Genomic DNA, 19,670 nt, shown 5'->3' on the forward strand with positions numbered 1-19,670 from the left:
GAAGGGCACTGCAAATGACCAAGGAGCCAGTTCTCCAAGGAGACGTGACAATCCTTAACTTGTACGCAACTAATAACACAGTGTCAAACACAAAAGGCACAAACTGTTAGGCCTTTGAGGAGAAAAAGATGCATCTGCTGCTACGGCTGGAGATGTCAATGCCACCCCTGTCTCAGGAACTGACAGACCCAGCAGGCGGAGGACCAGTCGGTAAGGGAGGATTGGCCTGGGCAGCACTGATTATGCCTCTACCTTCTGCTGCGTAGCTCAGTGGTTTTGGAGGTGGAATACGCATGATCAGTGGAACAGGTTTAGAATTCAGATGCCTGACTCTCGTCCACAGCGATACCTCCCCTGACCTCAGAGATGTGTGCTGATCTGACTCTCCCTCACTTCAGAGAAACCTCCTCTGACCTCACGGAGATCTCCCTTGACTTCAGAGACCTCCCCTACATACACACACGATGCCACGTGGCCTGCTCCTCAGTCCTGTACTTGCTCCTTCAAGATTCCCATGTTTCAGGGGGCCTGTCTCATCCAGCAACATATCCTGGGCACCCAGAGTGACACCCAGTCCTCCGACTTTCTCAGAGCTGCTGATGGGGCAAAAAACACTTAATGCCAGGCTGCAGGAATCCTGACACAGCTGCCCGTGTGCACCTCTGAGAGGCATCTCCAATCACTGGGCATCTGAGCACGTCCTGCACGCACACCTCGACTGGTGACAGACCAGACCAATGTCAGCGCAGAGAAGGAAAGTGCAAGTCTATTGTGCCGACCTGAGATCTTGACGATGATGTGACTAGGGTGGAGAAAGCATATAACTGCCCTCCACGTGCTGAGAACATCTGCGTTTGACTTAAAACACAGACAGACGGAGGGATCACTTGCAGCTCGGGGTCCCAGCAGGGGCACTGACACCTACCTGCTACCCCAACTCAAGGTGAGGAGAGAACCACTTGAAGTCTTTTTTTTTTAATGGCACTGTAGCTTTAAAAAGACTGCTTCCGTGAACTTGCTACACTTTTATGTTCCCGGCAAGCAAACTGAAGGAGTCTCAGGACCCCTGTTCTCCTCCAGGGAGTTACTTTACAAAAGTGACAGCATGTGAAATGAATCTTTAGAAACCAGCGATTTCAGATACGCCAAATCACGCTCAGGTCAGTGAGGCAGCCCAAAGAACTTAAAAACGCGAACACACATTAAGTATGGGAAACATTAGTTCATTGGAAAAGGATTTTATTTCACCATAAAAAGGCAAACTGGAATAAACACCATCTCTCCTAAGGCGGACGATAACAGCTATTTTTAAGTATTTCTGAGCTTCACTCAGAGAAGCCAACGATTATAAAATTTAACATGTTTGCAGCATTAAATCTGAAACGCTCCAAGTAAAAATAATTTAGCAAAACGGTTTCTTAAAAAAACCACACAGGCTAACCTTGACTAGGAACCAAAACTAATTTTAATCAACCTTTTTTTTTTTACGCTGAATTACTTGAATTTGTAGAAAAGTGAGCTTCTGGGACCCTCTGTACCACTTCCGCACCTGCCCACACCTAAAAAGACGGCACGTCTGAGTTTCCGCGTTGCAGAACGTACAGCTTCCCCGCCGATGACTTAAATGCACCAGAGCCATTTTCCTTCGGCATCCCACCCAAACTTTGTTCCCAGTCCGTTAAACTTACAAAAGAGGGAAGAAACCAAAAAACAAAAAAACACCCGCAGGGCGAGGCTTCCTCTTTTCCATGCCCCATGGGGCTGTGGCCGCCACACCGGACAGTCCATCCCCGTGACGCGACAGGCAGCTCCCGTGAAGTGACTATGAGAGGCGTCTCCGAGCAGGTGCGGGATTCGGCGCTGCCAGCCTGTGTGCCCAGGGTGGGGTGGTCTGCAATTCTCACGGCTGGCGGCCTACGTGTTCCTCCTGATTCAGAGAGGACTGCTGACGTTAAAGCTATTGGATCAACAGTTTTAAGGGAAACGAAAGCTCGTCACCGGGGACGATGCCTCTGAACTAGACCCACGGCCACGAGCGAGAGGAGGCTGGAGGCGGTGCCTTCCTCACCAGGGAGCTCCCTGGGTGTGCTGGGGGGGGGTGGCGGGGTGGCGTGGGGGGCAGCGAGCAGCAGCAGGACGTGCGCCCCCCCTCCCCCCGTCCTGGTCCTCCGGGACAGCTGCTGCCTGGGCCCTCCGTGCATTACCTGTTCCAGGTGCTGCGGTGCCGGCTGGGGGAGCCCGAGCGCGACCTCTCGCTGCGTCGGTGGCGGCTGCGCTTCCTGCCCGAGCTGCCCCTGCGGTCCCGGTCCCGGCTCCTCTCCCGCCAGCCATGCCGGTCTCTGCTGTGGGACCTCCGCGACCGCTCGTGCTCGTGCTCGTGCTCGCGCTCGTGCTCGTGCTCGCGCTCGGGGCTGGCGCTGCGCCGGCGGGGGCTCCCGTCCTGGTGCGAGCGCTTCCTGTGCGACCTCCGCTCCTTGGGCAGCCTCACGTCCTCCCGGCTGCCCGCCCGCCGCGGCCGGCTGCGCTCCCGCTTGGGCCCGTCATCGCTGCCCCGGTCCCCGCTGGCCCGGCCGCGGCCCCCGCTGGGCTCACGGTTGCACTTGTCTTGCTCGGAGCGCGCGTCCTTCCTGGGCGCGCTCTGCTCGCAGGCGGCGGGCGCGGCCTTGGGCTGCTGGTTGTTGTCGGGGATGCAGGCGAGGACGCCGGGGCACCTCTTCTCGGAAGGGCCGTCGTCGGGGGCGACACGGCGAGGATCCTGCCCCTCCTTGCTCGGGGCCTCGTCCGCGGCACCGCCGTTCATGTTCTGGGCGGGACCCGCGGCCGGCGGCCGGGGCGGGTCCTCGCGCTGGGCGCCGGGCGTGGGCGTGGGCGTGGGCGGGGCGGCGCCCGAGCAGCCGGCCGACACGGTGTGCAGGATGTCCAGCACCGGCTGCAGCAGGTGCGCGTGCGCGGCGCCCAGACCCGCGGGCGCGCGGGCGCCGTCCGCCTTCTTGCTGAGCAGGATGCTGAGCAGACGCTCGCGCAGCTCGCGCTCCCGGCGCTGCAGGCCCAGCGCGCGCTCCTTCTCCTCCTCCACTCGCCGCAGCTCCGCCTCCTGCAGCCGCCGGCGCTCCTCCTGCTGCTGCAGCCGCAGCGTCTCCTCCCGCTGCTCCTGCTGCCGCAGCTTCACGGCCTGCGGGACAGAGGGGGCCGCGCCTGAGCTGGGCTCTGAACCCGCACGGACGCTCCGCGGCGCGCGGCTCTGCAGACGCCGGCCTGGGGGACCCGGCGGGTGGGCGGGCGGGCGGGCGGCCGGCTGGAGCCCGGCCCGCCGCACCTGCCCGCGCCCGGGCGTCCTGCCCAGCCGGCGGAGGAAAGCCCTGGCAAAGCTCCTCGCCGCAGCCCCGGGGCGGGCCTTCTGCGCCTGCTGTCGGTGCGAAGGTCGCCGGCCACGGGGAACTGAGATTACGGCGCGGAGGCGCGGGGCCGGGCCTGCTCAGGGTCTTCAATATTCACCATGAAACAAGAACACGCTGCCACAGGTCTCAGCGCGCCCGCCACGCTCCTTCCCGCGGACTGATCACAACTGTAACCAGACAACAGGTTAGGGTCGCCCCGCGCCTGACTCCGTGGCCCGCCTGAGCACCAGGCGCGCCCAGCAAGGTCCGTCCACGCCCCCGGCCCGGCTCGCGGCAGTTACCGGCCTGGCCTCCAGGAGAAGCAGGTGCGGGAACCGGGAGGGCCGTCCGCACAGCGCAGCTGAGACCTGTCAGCTCTGCAGCTGCGGACCGAGGGGGCGCGGCCCGGCTCCAGGCGCCTGGCTTCCCGGGGCCACGGCGAGGACCGCGCATCTTCCGGCCTCCGCCCCGACCCCCGGCAGGCCCCGGCCCAGGGCGGCTGACCTGACGGGGCCTGAGCAGCGCGGCCCCAGTGAGCCCCAGGGGTGGGCGGGCGGCCCTTGGCGGGCTCTGCCCACCCCCACTTCCCGCCACCTAACCCCCGCCCCCCTCCCCGTCAGGCCGGCCCTTGCGAGGCCTGGACGTGGGGAGGCCGACCCACAGCTCCGCAGGCTCCCTCAGCACAGGGCGCGGATGTGGAGCGCCGACCCGGGGACGCCAGAAGCGTCGTCCCGCGCAACGAGCCCCACCCGCGGGCCGGGCGCCGTGTCCCGCAGGCGCGGCAGGTGGTACCTTGGCGCGGCTCAGCAGCTCGGCGATGAGCCGGATGGACTGCAGGTTGCGCTGCGCCAGCAGCAGCTTGCGCTCCTCCAGCCGGATCTTCTCCTGCAGCTTCCGCTGCTCCTCCGCCTGCAGCCTCTCCAGCTTCCGCTGGCCGCGCCGCAGCTCGCGCTCCCGCTGCCTCTGCGCGCGCCTGCGCAGCTTCTCCTCCCGCCGCCTCTCGCGCTCCTGCTCCTCCAGCTCCTTCTGCTTCCTGCGCGAGCGAGACACGGGCTCCGTGAGGCCGCGGGCCGCATGCGCGAGGGCGCGCCATCCACAGGGCACCCGGGTGGCGGCCGCGGGGCTCGGCATCGCGGCGCTTCCTCCCCGGAGAAACCTCAGTCGCATCCGGGGACCCCGAGGAGCGCGGCGCTCAGGGGCTGCGACTTTCTGGCGTCATCCGCGGGAGAGTCTCGCTGAGTGCGACCCCAGCCCGGAATCGTGAAGAAAGGGATGGATGGCCAGGGAGGACGCAGCGGCCGCTGAGTTTTGAACAAGAGGCACCCGGATGGCGGAGGGGCGACGACGGACGGACGGGGAAAGGGCTGCGACGCAGAGCGACGAGGCCCCTCCGCTGGCCGCACGCACCCTGAACTTAGAGCCAGCGTGCTGCACCGTCCCCAGCCCCAGCGGCAGCGGAGACACCCGGCCCGGGCTTTCACACCCTGGGAACCCGCGGGCCCTGAGCGGGAGGGAATCGGCAACGTACACAGCCGCAGGAAGGTTCCGGAAGCAGCGAGCTAAGGGCAAGACCAAACACGAGAGACTGTACCGCATGGCCTTTCATAGGAAGTAGTGGAAACGACAAAGGCACGGGGACGCAAACCCGACCCGGTCTGCCTTGGGGTGTACCCCGATCAAGGGGTCCCGAGAGGACGCACTGCCTGGGGAAACCCTGCGAGATCACTGCGTACACACTCCCTGGAGACAGCGACTGTTCCATAAACACCCCCGCACCACACCCGCCAGCCTAGACCCTAACAACATCCTTCCTCGTTCGGAAATGAGGATGCCACCGAAAGCAGGATGGCTCCAGACCCCCAGGGAAGGTCTGAAGACCAACGGATGTGTCCACCCGGCACACCCGCATCTCCTGCGAGCTTTTGTTCGCTGAGTTGCCGGTGGGGCCGGCACAGCAGAGAGGCGAGGTCGCTGCGGGAAGGACCAGACACAGAGGAGACCCCTGAGGCCAGAAGGCGGACTGTCTGCAGAAGAGCCGACATCACTCCCAGGGTGCCAGGCCCGGAGGAGGCGGCGGGAGGACCCAAGCTCATCCGGACGCAGAGGAGGGGGCGGGCTGGGCACCGAGGCCGAGCTAACACGGGGAAGCAGGACAGCTCGAGGGTGCCGGCGTCCAGGAGGCCACACACACCTGAAGGCCTCCCGCAGCAGGTGTCCGTCAAGAGCTGCGGGTCCTAGCTGCCTCACGGGCCTCAAGTGCCCACAGCTCTCAACTGTGGAGCTCATGGCCCACGGCGTGCCACGACCAGGAACGCGACCGCTACTGGGCAGTTGCACTCTGTTCCTATGAACACCGAAGGACCCAGAGACGCGCGCCCGTGATGCGGCACAGACGCCGAGGCTCCGCCCCACAGCCCTGGCCACCACTGCTCACCCTGGGCGCCTCCCAGGCCCACCGCTCGTGCCAGGCCAGCCCTGCCACGCTCCGTGGCCACAGCCGAGGTGCCGCCCTGGGGCTGCGAGGCCGGGTCCTCACCAGGACGTGTCCTGCTCTGTGTCCTCCAAGGCCACTCTCAGTCCCGTTTCCCCACCCGCTTTTCCTGCCATAAGGTCAAGCAAATTGCCTTTAACGAGACCTCAGAGCTGCTTTAGGAAGGCCGTGGGGAACTTCTACACCCCCCAGCTCGGGGGCTTGTGGTCACGGCCCACCTCGAAGAGGGAGGACAAGGCCCGTTTGGGACAAGGGCGGGTAGGTGGTCCGCACGCCACTTGCGCTTCCCGGTTCTGCCTGAGGGGGCCGTGCTGACGCTGCGGCCCGGTTCACTGCACGATCCCAACCGTCCCCACCAAGGGCTGCCTCCTGAGGGCAGCCACGCAGCGAGCACAGCCTACACTCCCCGGACGCCCGTTCCTCTCTCTGCACCCACGGCCTTACTCCGGGGCTCCTGGCCCCCGACCAACGGCCACACCCTCGTCTGCAGCCCAGGCATCCCCGCCTCCCCGCGGGAGCCACGTGGGGCTGAGCAGAGAATAGCGGCATGGTCTGGACGCACTACCCTGGAACTGGGTTCCGGTGCAGACAAAGGAACTGCTACCCGCCGAGATATCTCCGCATCTGTGTTAGTGCTGTCGGTGAAGAAGGGAAAACAAAACAGGAACCCGACAGCCAGGGCAAGAGGTAAGTCAATTCAGGCAACAGATAAACAGACTGGTGAACAATGAACTGCCCAGATCACGCACACCTAAGACTGAACAACACTCTGCAAAACACACGACACCTTGACTGTAACACACACACACACACACACACACACACACACACACACACACACACGCTGGAAAGAAACACCAAGCGCACAGCAGCCGTGATGGACCAAGAAGAATCTTTCCTTGTTTTCTAAAATCCAGGTAGTATCATTAGTCAGGTTGCTCTTATAACTCATAAAGCAAAAGATAAAAGGGGGAAAGGTCGTCCCCCGAGTTTGCCATTAGACACGTGAACCTCAGTTACTTTACAGACCTAAATGAGGCGTTTTTGCAAAAACCCGCCAACGTCATCAGTTCTCTACTTCACTTAAAAGCAGCTTCAGCCTGAACGCAAAAACCTGCAAAACAGCCAAGACTCCGTGCCTGTGTCAGCAGGACCCGCGCATGGCACTCAGGGAGGCTCGGAGGGGGAAGGCCCGTCCAGGGCACTGGGCAGGGCCACGCGGGTAGGGGGCTTGGCCCCGCCACCGCCACCGCCGCCGCCGCCGCCGCCGCCCGCACATGCGCACACGGGTGCGCGCACGGGGCCCAGGCGGGAGCCCCGAGCGGCCCGGGCCGCACGCACCTCTCCTCGGCCCTCTGCCTCTCCTCCGCCTCCTTCTCCCGGCGCTTCTGCTCCTCCCGCTGCTGCTCCAGCTCCTGAAGCTTCTGCCGCTCGAGCTGCCGTTTCCTGATGGAGGCGTCGCTCAAGTGTTTGGTCGAATCGAAAGAAACCTTCAGAGGGAGAACGGGGCAGGTTGGGGCGGGTCCGGCGACCGGAGAGCCTCCCTGAGGGCGACAGCCCCGCCCGCGCGAGGCCGGCTCCCCCAGACTCAGCGCAGGGAAGGGGCTCCCGGGACGCCCTCCCCTGCGTGGCCACGGGCCCCGAGCCTCACGGTCAGCGCTCAGGACCCCACTTCTCCCGAGAGGGGAAGGGGACCACGAACCACAGGGACAGCGCCAGGAGCACGAGCGTACCCGGAGGCCCGACGCCCTGCCCCGGTACCGGCGGGAAACGCGCCCCTCTCCCCTCCTGCCACAGGGCCCCGGGGCCCCGAGGCCGGCTGCCGCGCCTCCCCCGCCCAGGCGGCACGGGGCACAGTGCGCGGCCGTAAAAGAACCGTCGCCTCGTTTCAAGGGACGTTTGGGGGCCCGGCTGGAGCTCCTCCCAGGGCGACCGTCACCTTGGCAGCCACGGGAGGACGTTCGGCTCCCTCGCGCGCCCTGAAGACGCAGGCTCTGTGAGAGAAGCACGGGGCCGCCCGCTCCCCTGCCCGCGGCTGCCGTCCTGCAGGGCGCGGCCTGCCGCGGGGACCTTCTCCACGGGGCCCTGCCCGCGCTGCAGGGGCCCCTCCCTCACCTTGATGTTACAGGCCACGGCCTTGCCGTCCTCGCCCTTGTACATGAGCTTCATGCCGCGCAGGGCGCTCATGGCCTGGATGAAGCCCGCGTACTCGCGGTACTGCACGTAGGCCTCGAAGTTCAGGTGGCCCCCGAAGCTGAAGGTGTGGAAGTTGCGGCCCGTCATCTCCTCGCGGTAGGGGTCCAGCATGGGGATGTCCACGTTGCGGATCTCCCCGAAGCGCTCAAACACCCGGACCAGCACCTCCTCGCTGGGCTTCTCGGAGCCCGACTCCTTCAGGGCGAACCACTTGCAGGGCAGCCCCTCCAGGTGGATGGTGTCGGGCCGCTCGCCCGGCAGCGTCTCGTTCATGTCCTTGGCGTCCCGGAAGAAGGAGTCCCAGTCGTGGCGGGTGGGGAAGTCGATCTTGAACTCGGCGGCGCGCACCTTGAGGATGTCGGAGAAGCCGCTGAGCTTGATGGTCTTGCCGTCCAGGCAGGCCAGGAAGGCCCTGACCAGGCTCTTGTTCTCCACCTCGCCCTCGAAGCGGATAAAGTCCATGGTGCTCTTGGAGATGCGCAGCGCGGAGAACTGGTGGTCGCGCACCATGCCCTTCAGGCGCTCCATCACCTCCCAGTTGGAGATGGACTTGCCCGGCTGCTTCAGCTGCGGGAGCGCCACGCTGATGGTCATTTTCGTGATGGGCTTCAGGTACAGGCCGTAGGGAGGGCACAGCTCCACCGCCTCGGACGTGTCGTGCACGATGGTAGCCGCAGCCATAGCCGGGACCTCGGGCCTGAAAAACAACCGTGCGCGACGGGTCAGGGCCGGGCACCGGGCCGAGGTGTCCCAGGCTGGCCGGTGCCGCGGGCCCGGAGCAGGGAGGCAAGTCTGCTCGCTCTCTGTACGTCAGGCACACGGGCCTCTACAGAGGGAAAGGCCCTCGGCCCGAGACGTTGGTGCTTTTAATGAGATTACACTAAAGCAGGGGAGAAAACGGGCCGACAAAACGTTTAGGCACAGCTGGCAGCCCGACTCCTCCAGCAGCGCTGACCTGCCCCCAGTACCCAGAGGCAGCTCTCCCGGGGCCAAGGCAGTGGGAGCCCAGCTCGGCGGGGTCGGTCGCTGCCCTCAGCGAACACGGGGCAGGCCGGCTCCACCCGCCACCTCCACCAGAGGGTGCACACACCTCACGGGGGAGGGAAGGGACGGCCCAGGACAGGCATCTGGCAGGGTCTGTGGAGGAGGTGGCCCTGTGTTTCCACGGAAGAAACAGGAAAGAAGTTTCAGGCTGAAAAAAACAGCCAAGGGCCATCGACTTCAACTTCCCCACTGTGGGCAGAGGCACCCTCTCTGTTCCCAGATAAAGCATAAAAAGTGACCTTTTGGAAACCGGGGGAGGGGAGGGAGCCCCTCCTACCCTCCTCCCCCAGCTCTTCCCACCTGCTGGGAGACGTGCCTGCTTCCAGAAAGCCTGACCCACGGACACCAAGCCCTACAGGTGGCAGCCTCAGCCGGTCTGCCCGCCCACCCGCTAGCTCTCGGAGCTCCCGCCCCAGATCCAGGAGGAACCCCAGGGGTGCGGGCGTCCCAGCTGGAGGAAAGCCACGTGGCAGGGTCAGGGGCACTGCAGAGGAGCTCTGGCCTGGTTTGAGACCTGTGACTCCCCGCTCCACAGGACCCCAAAGGCCGCAGGGAGGGCCCGAACCAGAGCGCCAGACACCCTACCCCCCTCCCCCGCCTGCCTGCCGGGAGCCCTGGTACTCCCAGCTTCCCTGTTGCTTGGCTTCTCCTGCATCCTGGGCGCGACCCCCAGCCCCTTCGCTGCCCGGATACCCCCAGCTAACCCTACGCGGTGCCCAGTACCTCCAGCCCCTCTAACTGTCCCCCCCGCCCCTCAGTTCCCGCCTTCCCTGTCCCGGGCCGCTGCCTGTAACCCCCGCCAACCCCATTAACCTCGGAACCCCCAGCTCCCGGCCCCGCCTCCTTCCCTCTCTGTCACCGGCCCTGCCCTCACCCCCCGCACCGCACCCCCCGGTACCAGTGGCCTCCTGGGAACCCCCGTCTCCCCGGACGCCTTTGGCTCTTCTCCCAGCCCCCAGTGTCCTCGGCCCCAAGATCCCCGCAGACCTCGGCCCCTGCTACCTCGTCACCCCAGGTCCCCCTCCCCCGGCTCCTCACAGACCTAGGCCCTCGATTCCCAGACTCCAGGTCCCCAGGCCTACGACCCCCGCCCCCAGGCCGCCCGCAGACTCCCGACCTCTGGGTCCTCCGCCCCTGGGTCCCTGTTCCCGAGAGCCCCGCAGACCCCGGCCCTCTGATACCACGGCCACTGGGTCCCCGCTCCCAGACCCCCGCCCGGCTCGCGGGCGGAGGCGGCTGCGGGCGGCGCTCACCGGAGCGGGGTTCCGCCTGCGTCCCAGGCCGCCGCCGCCCTGGCCCCAGCTCTCCGCGGGCCCCCGACGACCCTGGCAGGCGCGGCCTCCCCGCCCGGCGTCGCGACCGTCCACCGGAGGCAACCCCAACGCGACCCTCCGCCACCGCCGCCGCCGCCGCCCGCCCCTGTGACGCATATCCGCTTCCGGCGCCGGGGCCCGCGGAAACGGCCGCGCGGCGGCTCCCTGTTTCTCCTCCAGGCCCTGGTCCCGCCCTCAGAGGCGGGACTTCCGGAGACGACGGGGTGGTGCAGGCCGGGGCCTCCCCTCCCCCCCCCCGGGCTTTGCACTGCTCATGCGCGAGCCCACCCCGCCCCCAGGCCGCTACCTGTGTTCAGGTCCAGGCGGAGGCCACACCTGGGGCAGGAGTGTGAGGCCACCTGCCTTAGGACCGGGACCAGGTGTTTGGGCCTAAATTTCTATTATAATTATGCATCGCACATAATATGTAATATAATTTCGTTATAAACTATTACCTAATTACATATTATTTTATTTACTATAGGAATTGATTCGTTGCATAACGTTATTATATTATAAGGTAATTACATCTACATATGTAATACAATGTTAGTGTAAACATATAGTATTTTTACATTTTGAATGTTTTACATTTTAACATTTATTTTTCTATAATATTTATTTTTAATATCTGAAAATGACACAAATTACATATCGATTATTTTTACTTACTTGACATATACTTTATGTATTTTATCATTTTAAGGTGAAGCCTAATAATATCTAAAATTTAAATGTAAATAAGTAATAATATGCTTTAGGCGTTATATGCAACGTATTTCATATGTAATGAACTTTTGCATAACTACATGTTACATATATTTTATGCATAATAATATACATATAATTTTATGATATAAATTAACAAATGACAATTTATTAAGCTCCCACTTTGTGCCAGGCGCTGCACAAGGCATGTGATTCTGATGCCCCAAATATGTCACAAGTCCCCACATTGAAAATCCAGGGTTGGGGGCTTCCCTGATGGTGCAGTGGTTAAGAATCCGCCTGCCAATGCAAGGGGAACGGGTTCGAGTCCTGGCCTGGGAAGATCCCACATGCGGCAGAGCAACTAAGCCCTGCGCCACAGCTACTGAGCCTGCGCTCTAGAGCCCATGAGCCGCAATCACTGAGCCCGCGTGCTACAACTACAGAAGTCCGTGCGCCTAGAGCCAGTGCACAGCAACGAAGACCCAACACAGCCAAAAATAAAAATAATAAGTTTATTAAAAAATAAACAACCCAGGGTCGGAGAACAAGAGCACAGACCCTCTGTTTTTCAACACGGAAAGTGCCAAAGCATTTGCTTCAGAAGGGGCGAGAGTGGGTAACTCCACCCTATGTCAGGTGGAGTTTTGAAAAGAGGCTCCTGGGTTTTTGCTGGGTGTCTGCTATGGGTGAGATATGTAGTCGAATTAAATGCTACCCATATAGTCAAATATAATCATGACATCCACCTGACAAGGAGGAAACGGAGGCTCCAGGGTCCCCCAGGTAGGGGGGTCCCTCTTTGAACACAGGCAGGCTTCTCAGTGGGGTATGTATCTTTTCTGCTTTCTTTTGTCTTCTTCTGGAGAACGTAAAGGTGTTTGGTGTTCCCTTGAAAGCCGTTCTCCCAAAGGCTGCTTGCATGTGGATGGCTTGCTTATTTCCCTGGAGAACTGTTAAATTTGGAAACTGCTTTTCCGCTGTGTTCTACCAAGCAATTTGCAAAGTGAATTAAGAAATGAGGTATTCCCTTCTTCGGGAGCGGCAAGACTAAGAGATGATTGTAATAATTTGGGAAATGTTCAAGGAAAATCCTTTTACAGTTTTGAGCAAAATGTTCCTCCAGGGGATGTACCCCAGAAACAGAAAAACAAAGTTCCCAATTACCTGTAGCCTGAATCCTTTGTGCTGGCATGGTATATGCGTGGGTATATAAATCCTTCTCGTTGAGCGTGACGGGGACCTGGGAATAGGATGAGATATCGCTCCCAGGATTATATGGCAATGGTGAAGGAATTCTGTGGTTGTAATTTAAGTCTATAATCCACTGATTCGAGCTAATGGAAGGAGAGATTATTCTGGATGGGCCTGACCTAATCAGGTGTCGGAGTCAGGGCTAAGACGTCGGAGAGCTTTGAAACAGCAGAGAAACTGCCTGGTTGCCTCGAGGGAGCAAACTGCCTGGTGGAAAAATACCACTTGGCAGGGATTGGCAGGTGGCTTCTGGGAGATGACGGTCTTAATGCCCCAACACAGGAAACTGAAATTCTTCCAACAAGCACTGAGCTTTGAAGAGAGCCCAAGCCCCCAGTGAGACCCCTAGCCCCGGCTGACACCTTGATTTCAGCCCGGTGAACCCTTGAGCAGAGGACGCCATTAGCCCGGGGCCTGGACGCCTGACTTAGGGAAACTGGGAGATGGTAAACATCTGTTGTTTATAGCCTCTACGTTTGGAGCCCTTTGTTACCCAGCCATACATGACTACTACATCTGGAATCAACATATGGATCCTCAGCCCTCCTTAATCACAGAAAAACATGCCTCTTTACCCCACGCAGAAAATGACCTCCTCTCGTGCTTAAATAAGCAGTGATTTTCTTATCATCACTCGATTCAGTTTTTAGGACTGCTGTAACACATTACCCCAGACAGCACAGAAATGTACCCCCTTCAGACCAGAAGCCTGAAATCAAGGTGTGGGCTGGGTGGGTTCCTTCTGAGGGCTCCAAGGAAAGATCTGTCCCAGGTCCGTCTCCTGGCTTTGGGTGGTTTGCTGGCGATCTCCAGTGTCCCTTGGCCTGTGGCAGCTTCCCTGCCATCTCTGCCTCTATCCTCAAAGGATCGTCCTCCCTCTGTGTGTGTGTCTCCGTCTTTTTCTCATAAGGGCCCCGTACACATTAGATTAGACCCACCCTCCTCCGCTGTGCCCTCATCTTCATGTAACTAATTACAGCTGATGCAGAGGTACTCAGGTTCATGCTGGATGTAGGCATTCAATGAGGTACTGCGAGAATTGAGAACAGTAAGCTGGACACCTGTTTCTGAACCCAGAGCTACTCCAATTCTGGCTTCCATCTAGATTCGGATACTTCCCTCCAGGTTAGACACCTTCCCCCCTCTGTATCAGCATTCCTTTCACTTTGAGCCATATCGAGGGACCCTGTTAATCCATTCCTTCGAGAAAAGTGCCTGGTGTTAGTATGGGCATCTATAAATGTATGTATATATGTATGCATACATCTATCTATCTGTTCATCCATCCATCCACCCACCCATCCATCCATTCATCTACCCATCTACCCATCCATCCATTGACCCATCCAGCCACTCATCCAACAACCCATCCATCCATCCATCCATCCATCCACCTATCCATCTGTGTGTCCATTCACCCTCCACCCATCCACCCATACGTCTGTCCATCACCCATCCATCCATGTACCCACCCACCCATCCATCCATTCATCTACGCATCTATCCATCCATCCATTGACCTATCTGTCCTTTCATCCAACAACCCATCCATCCATCCATCCAACCAACCATTTGTCTGGCTATCCATCCATTCATCCACCTGTGTGTCCATTCATCTGTCCATTCATCCTCTACACTCCATCTGTCTGTCTCTTCATCCATCCATCCATCCATCCATCCATTCATCCGTCTATCCACTCATCCACTGGTCTACCCACCCACCCACTCATCAGCCTATCTGTCCACTCACCCATCCATTCACCCATCCTTCCATCCACCCACTCACCCAACTGTCCATCTGCCCATCGATCCACCTACCCATCCAGCCATCCCTCTCTCCATCCACCTCACAGATCCATGCCTCTCAAGACTTTATTCAAAACAACCCCTTTCCACCAGGTGGCGCACCCACCTCCTTAATGAACACTGGCAAGAGCTCCACCATATTAATCCTCTGGTCTGGATGTGAAGCCAAGGTCTGAAGGGTCATCCATCCTCAGCAAAGTAGTCATTTCCCATGAACATTCCCCTATTTATGGAGTCCACCTTCTGCCACTCAGTCTCCTGTTAGATCATTTCTTATTTATTCCAGAACTTTCTACGCAATGTATCATGCCGTAAGCAGCACAATAGAAAGAAAAAGGCACCCCACCATTGAAGACTCTGCAGAAATGCACTCTCACCTCTGCTGGTGCTGGCGGTACAAATTAGCCTGATGTTCAAAAGTAAATTCCACAAAATCTCTCAAGTACCATGTTTAAAGTGCTCACATTCTCTGAGTCTCCAGGCTCAGTGTGGGTAATTCAGACTGTAGAATTATTCCCCACAGATATACAAAAGCATATGTGTAAGTTCTGCATACGTGCGCGTGTGGCCACACACACACATATAGTATGCGTATATAAGGTACATATGTGTGTATATACATATATATGTGTGTGTGTGTATATATATATATATATATGTAGTCCCTGTAGGTATAAAAGGCATATGTGCAATTAATACTTCTGGCTGCATTAGAAGACCTGACATTGGAAACAGCCCTAACGCACACACACAGGACGCTGGGTAAGCCGTGACAGCAACCTCTATGCTGAGTCAGGCACAGATATACTCACCCACTCACTCTCTGAGTGTTACATGAAGACCTCATGCTGCAGATATGTTACACGCCCCTGCTGTTGTGATGATACGGTGGTACTCAACGGTGACGTCAGACTGTGGGATCAGTAGTTTGGGGTGGGTGACTGCATCACTGTCGAAGATGGAGAAAGGGGATTAGGTTGGGATAAAGGACTCAGGGATTGATCAAGGGTGTCTGGTTGGGTTACAAGGGTCAGGGGTGGTGGGATAAGAATGACTCTGAGGTCCCAGGCTCTGGCCACCGGGTGAGGTCAATGACATGCACTGAGGGGAAACCAACAGAAGAAGGTGCAGTTTGGAAGAGGAAGGAGGCAGGTGGGTCCAGGAGGGTTGACTTAGCTTGGAGGTGCCTGCAGCCTTAAGGGAGCTGTCCTGTAAACTCAGGAGCCCCGGGTGAGTCTAGAGCAGGAAAAACCATGATGTTGGAGGTGCATCCCTGGTACAGGAGAAGATACTGGGCACAATTCAACCATCCACCCCCCAATTCATCCATCCATCCATCCATCCATCCATCCATCATCCATCCATCCGTCATCCATCCATCAGCCATCCATCATCCATCCAGCCACCCATCCATCCAACCATCCATCCATCCGTCATCCGTCCATCACCCATCCATCACCCACCCGTCATCCAGCCAGCCAGCCAGCCACCCATCCATGCATGCACGCATCAATGTGTGACAATATGCACAGAATATTGTCCACTAGGGAAACTCACCTGAGCCTCAGCATCCAGTATTATTGGTACTCAACCACGTGGCTGTCCTTTAGTCTCCAGTCCCCTCCAGACGTTCAGGATACTAATGTTTGTAGTCTCCATCTTCTCCTGGAGTTTGGAACTGATATGGCATGTCCCAAAGTCCCCATCATAAATCGCATCGTTAAAGGGTCCAGCAGCCAACGTCCCCAAGCAGACAAAGACACGCCTATGAAGCAGGACACTGCAGGGGCCTGGAGGTCACCTCTCGGGAGTAGAGGGCAAAGACAGGCCTGTCTCTGGGTCAGGTTAAGTCTTCACTACGCACAAGCAAAGCACAGGAGTGCTACAATTTATGGCAGTGCTTTGAAGGAAGATGAGAAAGGGTGACATAAAGCCTGGGGAGGGCGAGGGTGGGGTCCCCTCATGAGAACAGGGCGAGAGCTTTAAGGGCAGTACAGCAGGGCTTGTGGAAGGTAGTTGAAGGGAACGTGGCCTCCTGGTGCAAAGAGGCACCCTCTGCACAAGCCCAGGCAGGAGTGGCCAAATGTCCTTATGGGACTTTCCCTGGGGGAGATCAGAGAGCCCTCCGGTGGGGTCCCCAGGACAACGAGATCCTGGCGGGTCCAGGAGAGGCTGAACCATACACCAGCCGTCAGCACCCAAGTGGAGGCTGCGGTTATATCTTGCTGCGTTAAGATCGATTTCATCTCCCACTTCCCCTCGCCTGTGTGGTCCATCATACGATCGCAGAGGGACACACAGTGTTTCCTGGAGCAGAAGGTTGGTTTAGCAAGGGCTCTCCCTCCTCACTCTGTGCAAAGATGGACTATATTTTCAGGGTGGTTGTTCCCAGTCTGTAGGCATGAGTAAAGTGTCTTCATGGTTTGGTGCCTTCCCCATTATTTCTCAAGAACGTTCCTTAAACCTCTACATTATTTCCTCCCCAGATTTGCATAATTAGAGCTGGAATTTTTTTTTCTTTTTTTTAGTAAACGGTACCAGCCTCACCTCTCCAAGTCTTTGGAAGGAAAGGTATTATGTGTGTGGTTCTCTCGGAGACTTTCTCCCACCGTCCCTTTCTCTTCCCCCGACTGCACTACAACACGTTAATCATCTGTGAGCTTGGGTTTGCAGATACAGAGACCTAAGGGGTGGTCGACAGGAGACAGACACCACCCCAGTCACTGGAAGTGGTCTGGAGGTGAGGTCACCAGGAGAGATGATCCGTGTCTAGCCCTGTTAATGATGAGATCACAAGAATCAAATACACTCCATGAGAAAGGACCCAGGGTACCACGACAGGTTACCTAAGGTTGCTTAGGAACAGGGGGAGTGGGGAGATTTCATTGACAACATAGACTGATGAGAAAATGCTGCTTCCTGTGTTGCAGAGTCCGGGAATTCATTAGCTGTTGATGTGCAAGTGATATTTTAAGGAGATATGCTATGGGGGGTGGGGTCTTATATGCTATGGGGGGGTCTTATTTCCTGTGTGAGGAGGAGAAAATCAGATGTTGTGAAGATCAGAGCAGAGGGCAGTCTCGGAGCAGGAGATAAAGGTACAAAACTGAGATAAAGGAGAGTCCCTCCTTTCACAGAAATGACGTCCTCAGGTCTGTCACCAACGTGCGGGCCTTCCCTTTTCTCTTTAGGGTAACTGGGGTGTAATTCAGAACAGAGTGGAAGGTATTTGTCCGGGATGAACAGAACCAGGAAAAAGCATGGGCTCCAGAGCCAACTGTGTAGCGATGGTCAACTGGAAGTTTCCAGTGGCAGGTGACAGCTGGGGGTGGGGGAGGCCCAGGACTGTGGTCCACACCACGAGGCCCCCAACAAGTGAGGGCTGCCAGACAGACTCACAGACAGGGCCCAGTCCTGAGAGGTCGGCGAGAGAAGGACTCATCCTCGGGGACTGGGCTCTCGCCTCCTGGAGCTGGACCCTGAGGGCGACGGGGGGAGTGGGTAAGCATTGTGTGGACTGAAAAAAATGCAGAACCTAAAAGTTGAGAATTATGTTTTATTTGGTGGACTTGCTGAGGACTTAAGTCCGGGAGACAGCGTCTCAGAAGGCTCTGAGGCACTGCTTGCAAGAGGTCGGGGAGGGGCCAGGGTATCTAGGGGTTTTTGCAACGAAGACCAGGTGGTCAGAACATTAGAAGGTCCCAGTTAATTAAAGAAAATCAGGCATTTCAAGTGCATGAATTTAGCGCGTTTCTATGTATGGGGAGATGCAAGAGTCTGGGCTCATCGAAATCATTCCTCTGATGTGCACCTTAGCTGTCCGGGGCCAGCATCCTGTTTTTCTCCATCCTGAGTCCCCCCAGGGTGCACCGTTGGGAGTGGCTGTTGTGGCCTCATGGCCGCAACATCCTTTATTTACTGAAAGGGCAGGCAATATTTTTCATTCACGGTTGCAAGAATCCCAGCGACCAGTGAACTGAACGAGGGTCCAGTGTTAGAGCACTGGCCACCTTTGTCCTCTCCATCCACCCACCCATCCTTCTTACATTTCTACTGGCCCAACTTCGATGGATGAATGCTCATCAAAAATATTCTCAAAGTCTCCTTCTTCACCCATCTCATCTTAGGTTGAGAGAATTGCCCCACTTGACAAAATTCTCTTGACCAAGGGACCATCAACCTCTCATAATGTTTTACTTCACCTCATGGGTCCCATCCTTATTTAAAACGCTAATGTTTTGTTCCTTGTGGATTTTTGCATCAATTTTTATTGTTGTCAGTGATCACATGACATGAGCATCGTTACGCTGAAGACTGAATTTGGGGCACAGTAGTTTTCTTTTATTTTGCCCCCCCCAGGACGTGCAATCAACAAACCCAGGGAAACTCTCACCAGTAGTGCTGGGTTTTCCCCCGCACAGCTGGGTTGCCAGCCCTGTTCAGTCACCCAGGTTTGCTCAGAGGTGGGGCTCCCCAAGGTAAGGGGATAGCTCGGGCCGGCTCTTCATTTCCTGCCTTTTTTCTGTTCCATTTGCACCTCATTGCTCACTGGACATCCTGTGGACACGACTGACATGCAGAATTCCAGGGATGTTTAGAGCTGGAGAAAGTGTTACCCGCCGCGTTCCCCTTCTCCCTCTACCCACTGTGGCCAGGACCACCACGCCTGGCTCTCTCCATAAACCAGCCAGTTCCCTAGCATTCACTGTACCACCCTCTGGTCCCAGGCAGCTGCAGAAACGCAAGCTGGCTTGATGATTTTCCTCCTTGCGCACGGAAAGCTGTGAGGGTAAGATTAGCCTGGACGCAGGAACAATGGTATCTGCTCAATCTTCTTGTCGGCAAACCGAAAGCTGAGCACCACCTTCTCACTGGAAGACTTGTCCACGGAAAGTTAGCACCTTCCTGAAGCTCAGAAGAGCGAGCCTTTTTGGTAATGAACACCTACCAGCCTGGGTATGAAACAGACAGCAGCCCCAAGCCTGCCTGCCTCTCCACAAAGGCAGCAGCAAGAACTCAGCCACCTGCCCTGGTCCAACGTCCCGTTTTAGCAAACGTCATCATCGTGTTTCCCTGACACCTTCCAGGGGTGACTGCGTCCCCGGACAAACACCACAGGGTCCGCATCCCAGAAACAGCCTGTCTGTGGGACAGATGTCCCCCCTGTGACCAAGCCTGGACCCCACCGCAGTTTGTCACCCGAACCCGTTGCATTCCATCAGTGTCTACGCAAACCAGCCGACGCCAGTAGATAAAAACAGACAAGACTCCACCTCATAAGGCTGTGGATTCACTCGTGGTGGCTGACCGAATGGCCGCCACTTGTGGGTCTGCGTTTCGGATGCGACGTGGAAAGGAAGAACACGGACTCAGGGCACAGCGCGCCACACGAGCTGGTCCCAGGACCTGCTGGATTTTTGTAAATATTCGCAGGCTCATTCCCGGTGGTTCTATCACGTGGACCACCTGCATGGTCTTGCG

At 57.9% G+C, this 19,670-nt stretch overlaps 1 protein-coding gene across 4 annotated transcripts; it reads right to left on the minus strand.

Moving 5' to 3' along the window:
• Positions 1-1,222: 1,222 nt before the first annotated feature.
• Positions 1,223-10,531, minus strand: LOC137216320 (A-kinase anchor protein 17A-like). Of its 4 annotated transcripts, none has more exons than XM_067722245.1 (6): positions 10,362-10,531; positions 7,984-8,761; positions 7,210-7,358; positions 4,170-4,410; positions 2,205-3,172; positions 1,223-1,927 (listed from the first exon to the last, which is right to left on the minus strand). In XM_067722245.1, exons 2-6 carry the CDS (start codon positions 8,743-8,745, stop codon positions 1,915-1,917), a joined length of 2,133 nt encoding a protein of 710 aa, XP_067578346.1. In that variant the 5' UTR covers positions 8,746-8,761; positions 10,362-10,531; the 3' UTR covers positions 1,223-1,914. The 4 variants fall into 4 exon arrangements, with proteins under 4 accessions (XP_067578346.1, XP_067578344.1, XP_067578345.1 ...); XM_067722243.1 differs by having other exon boundaries at positions 1,223-1,957; positions 10,362-10,530; XM_067722244.1 differs by lacking the exon at positions 10,362-10,531 and adding an exon at positions 9,155-9,860 and having other exon boundaries at positions 1,223-1,957.
• Between the last annotated feature and the right edge of the window lie 9,139 nt (positions 10,532-19,670).

Source organism: Pseudorca crassidens, chromosome X (assembly GCF_039906515.1).
Source record: "Pseudorca crassidens isolate mPseCra1 chromosome X, mPseCra1.hap1, whole genome shotgun sequence".
In the NCBI taxonomy this organism is placed as follows: Eukaryota; Metazoa; Chordata; class Mammalia; order Artiodactyla; family Delphinidae; genus Pseudorca; species Pseudorca crassidens.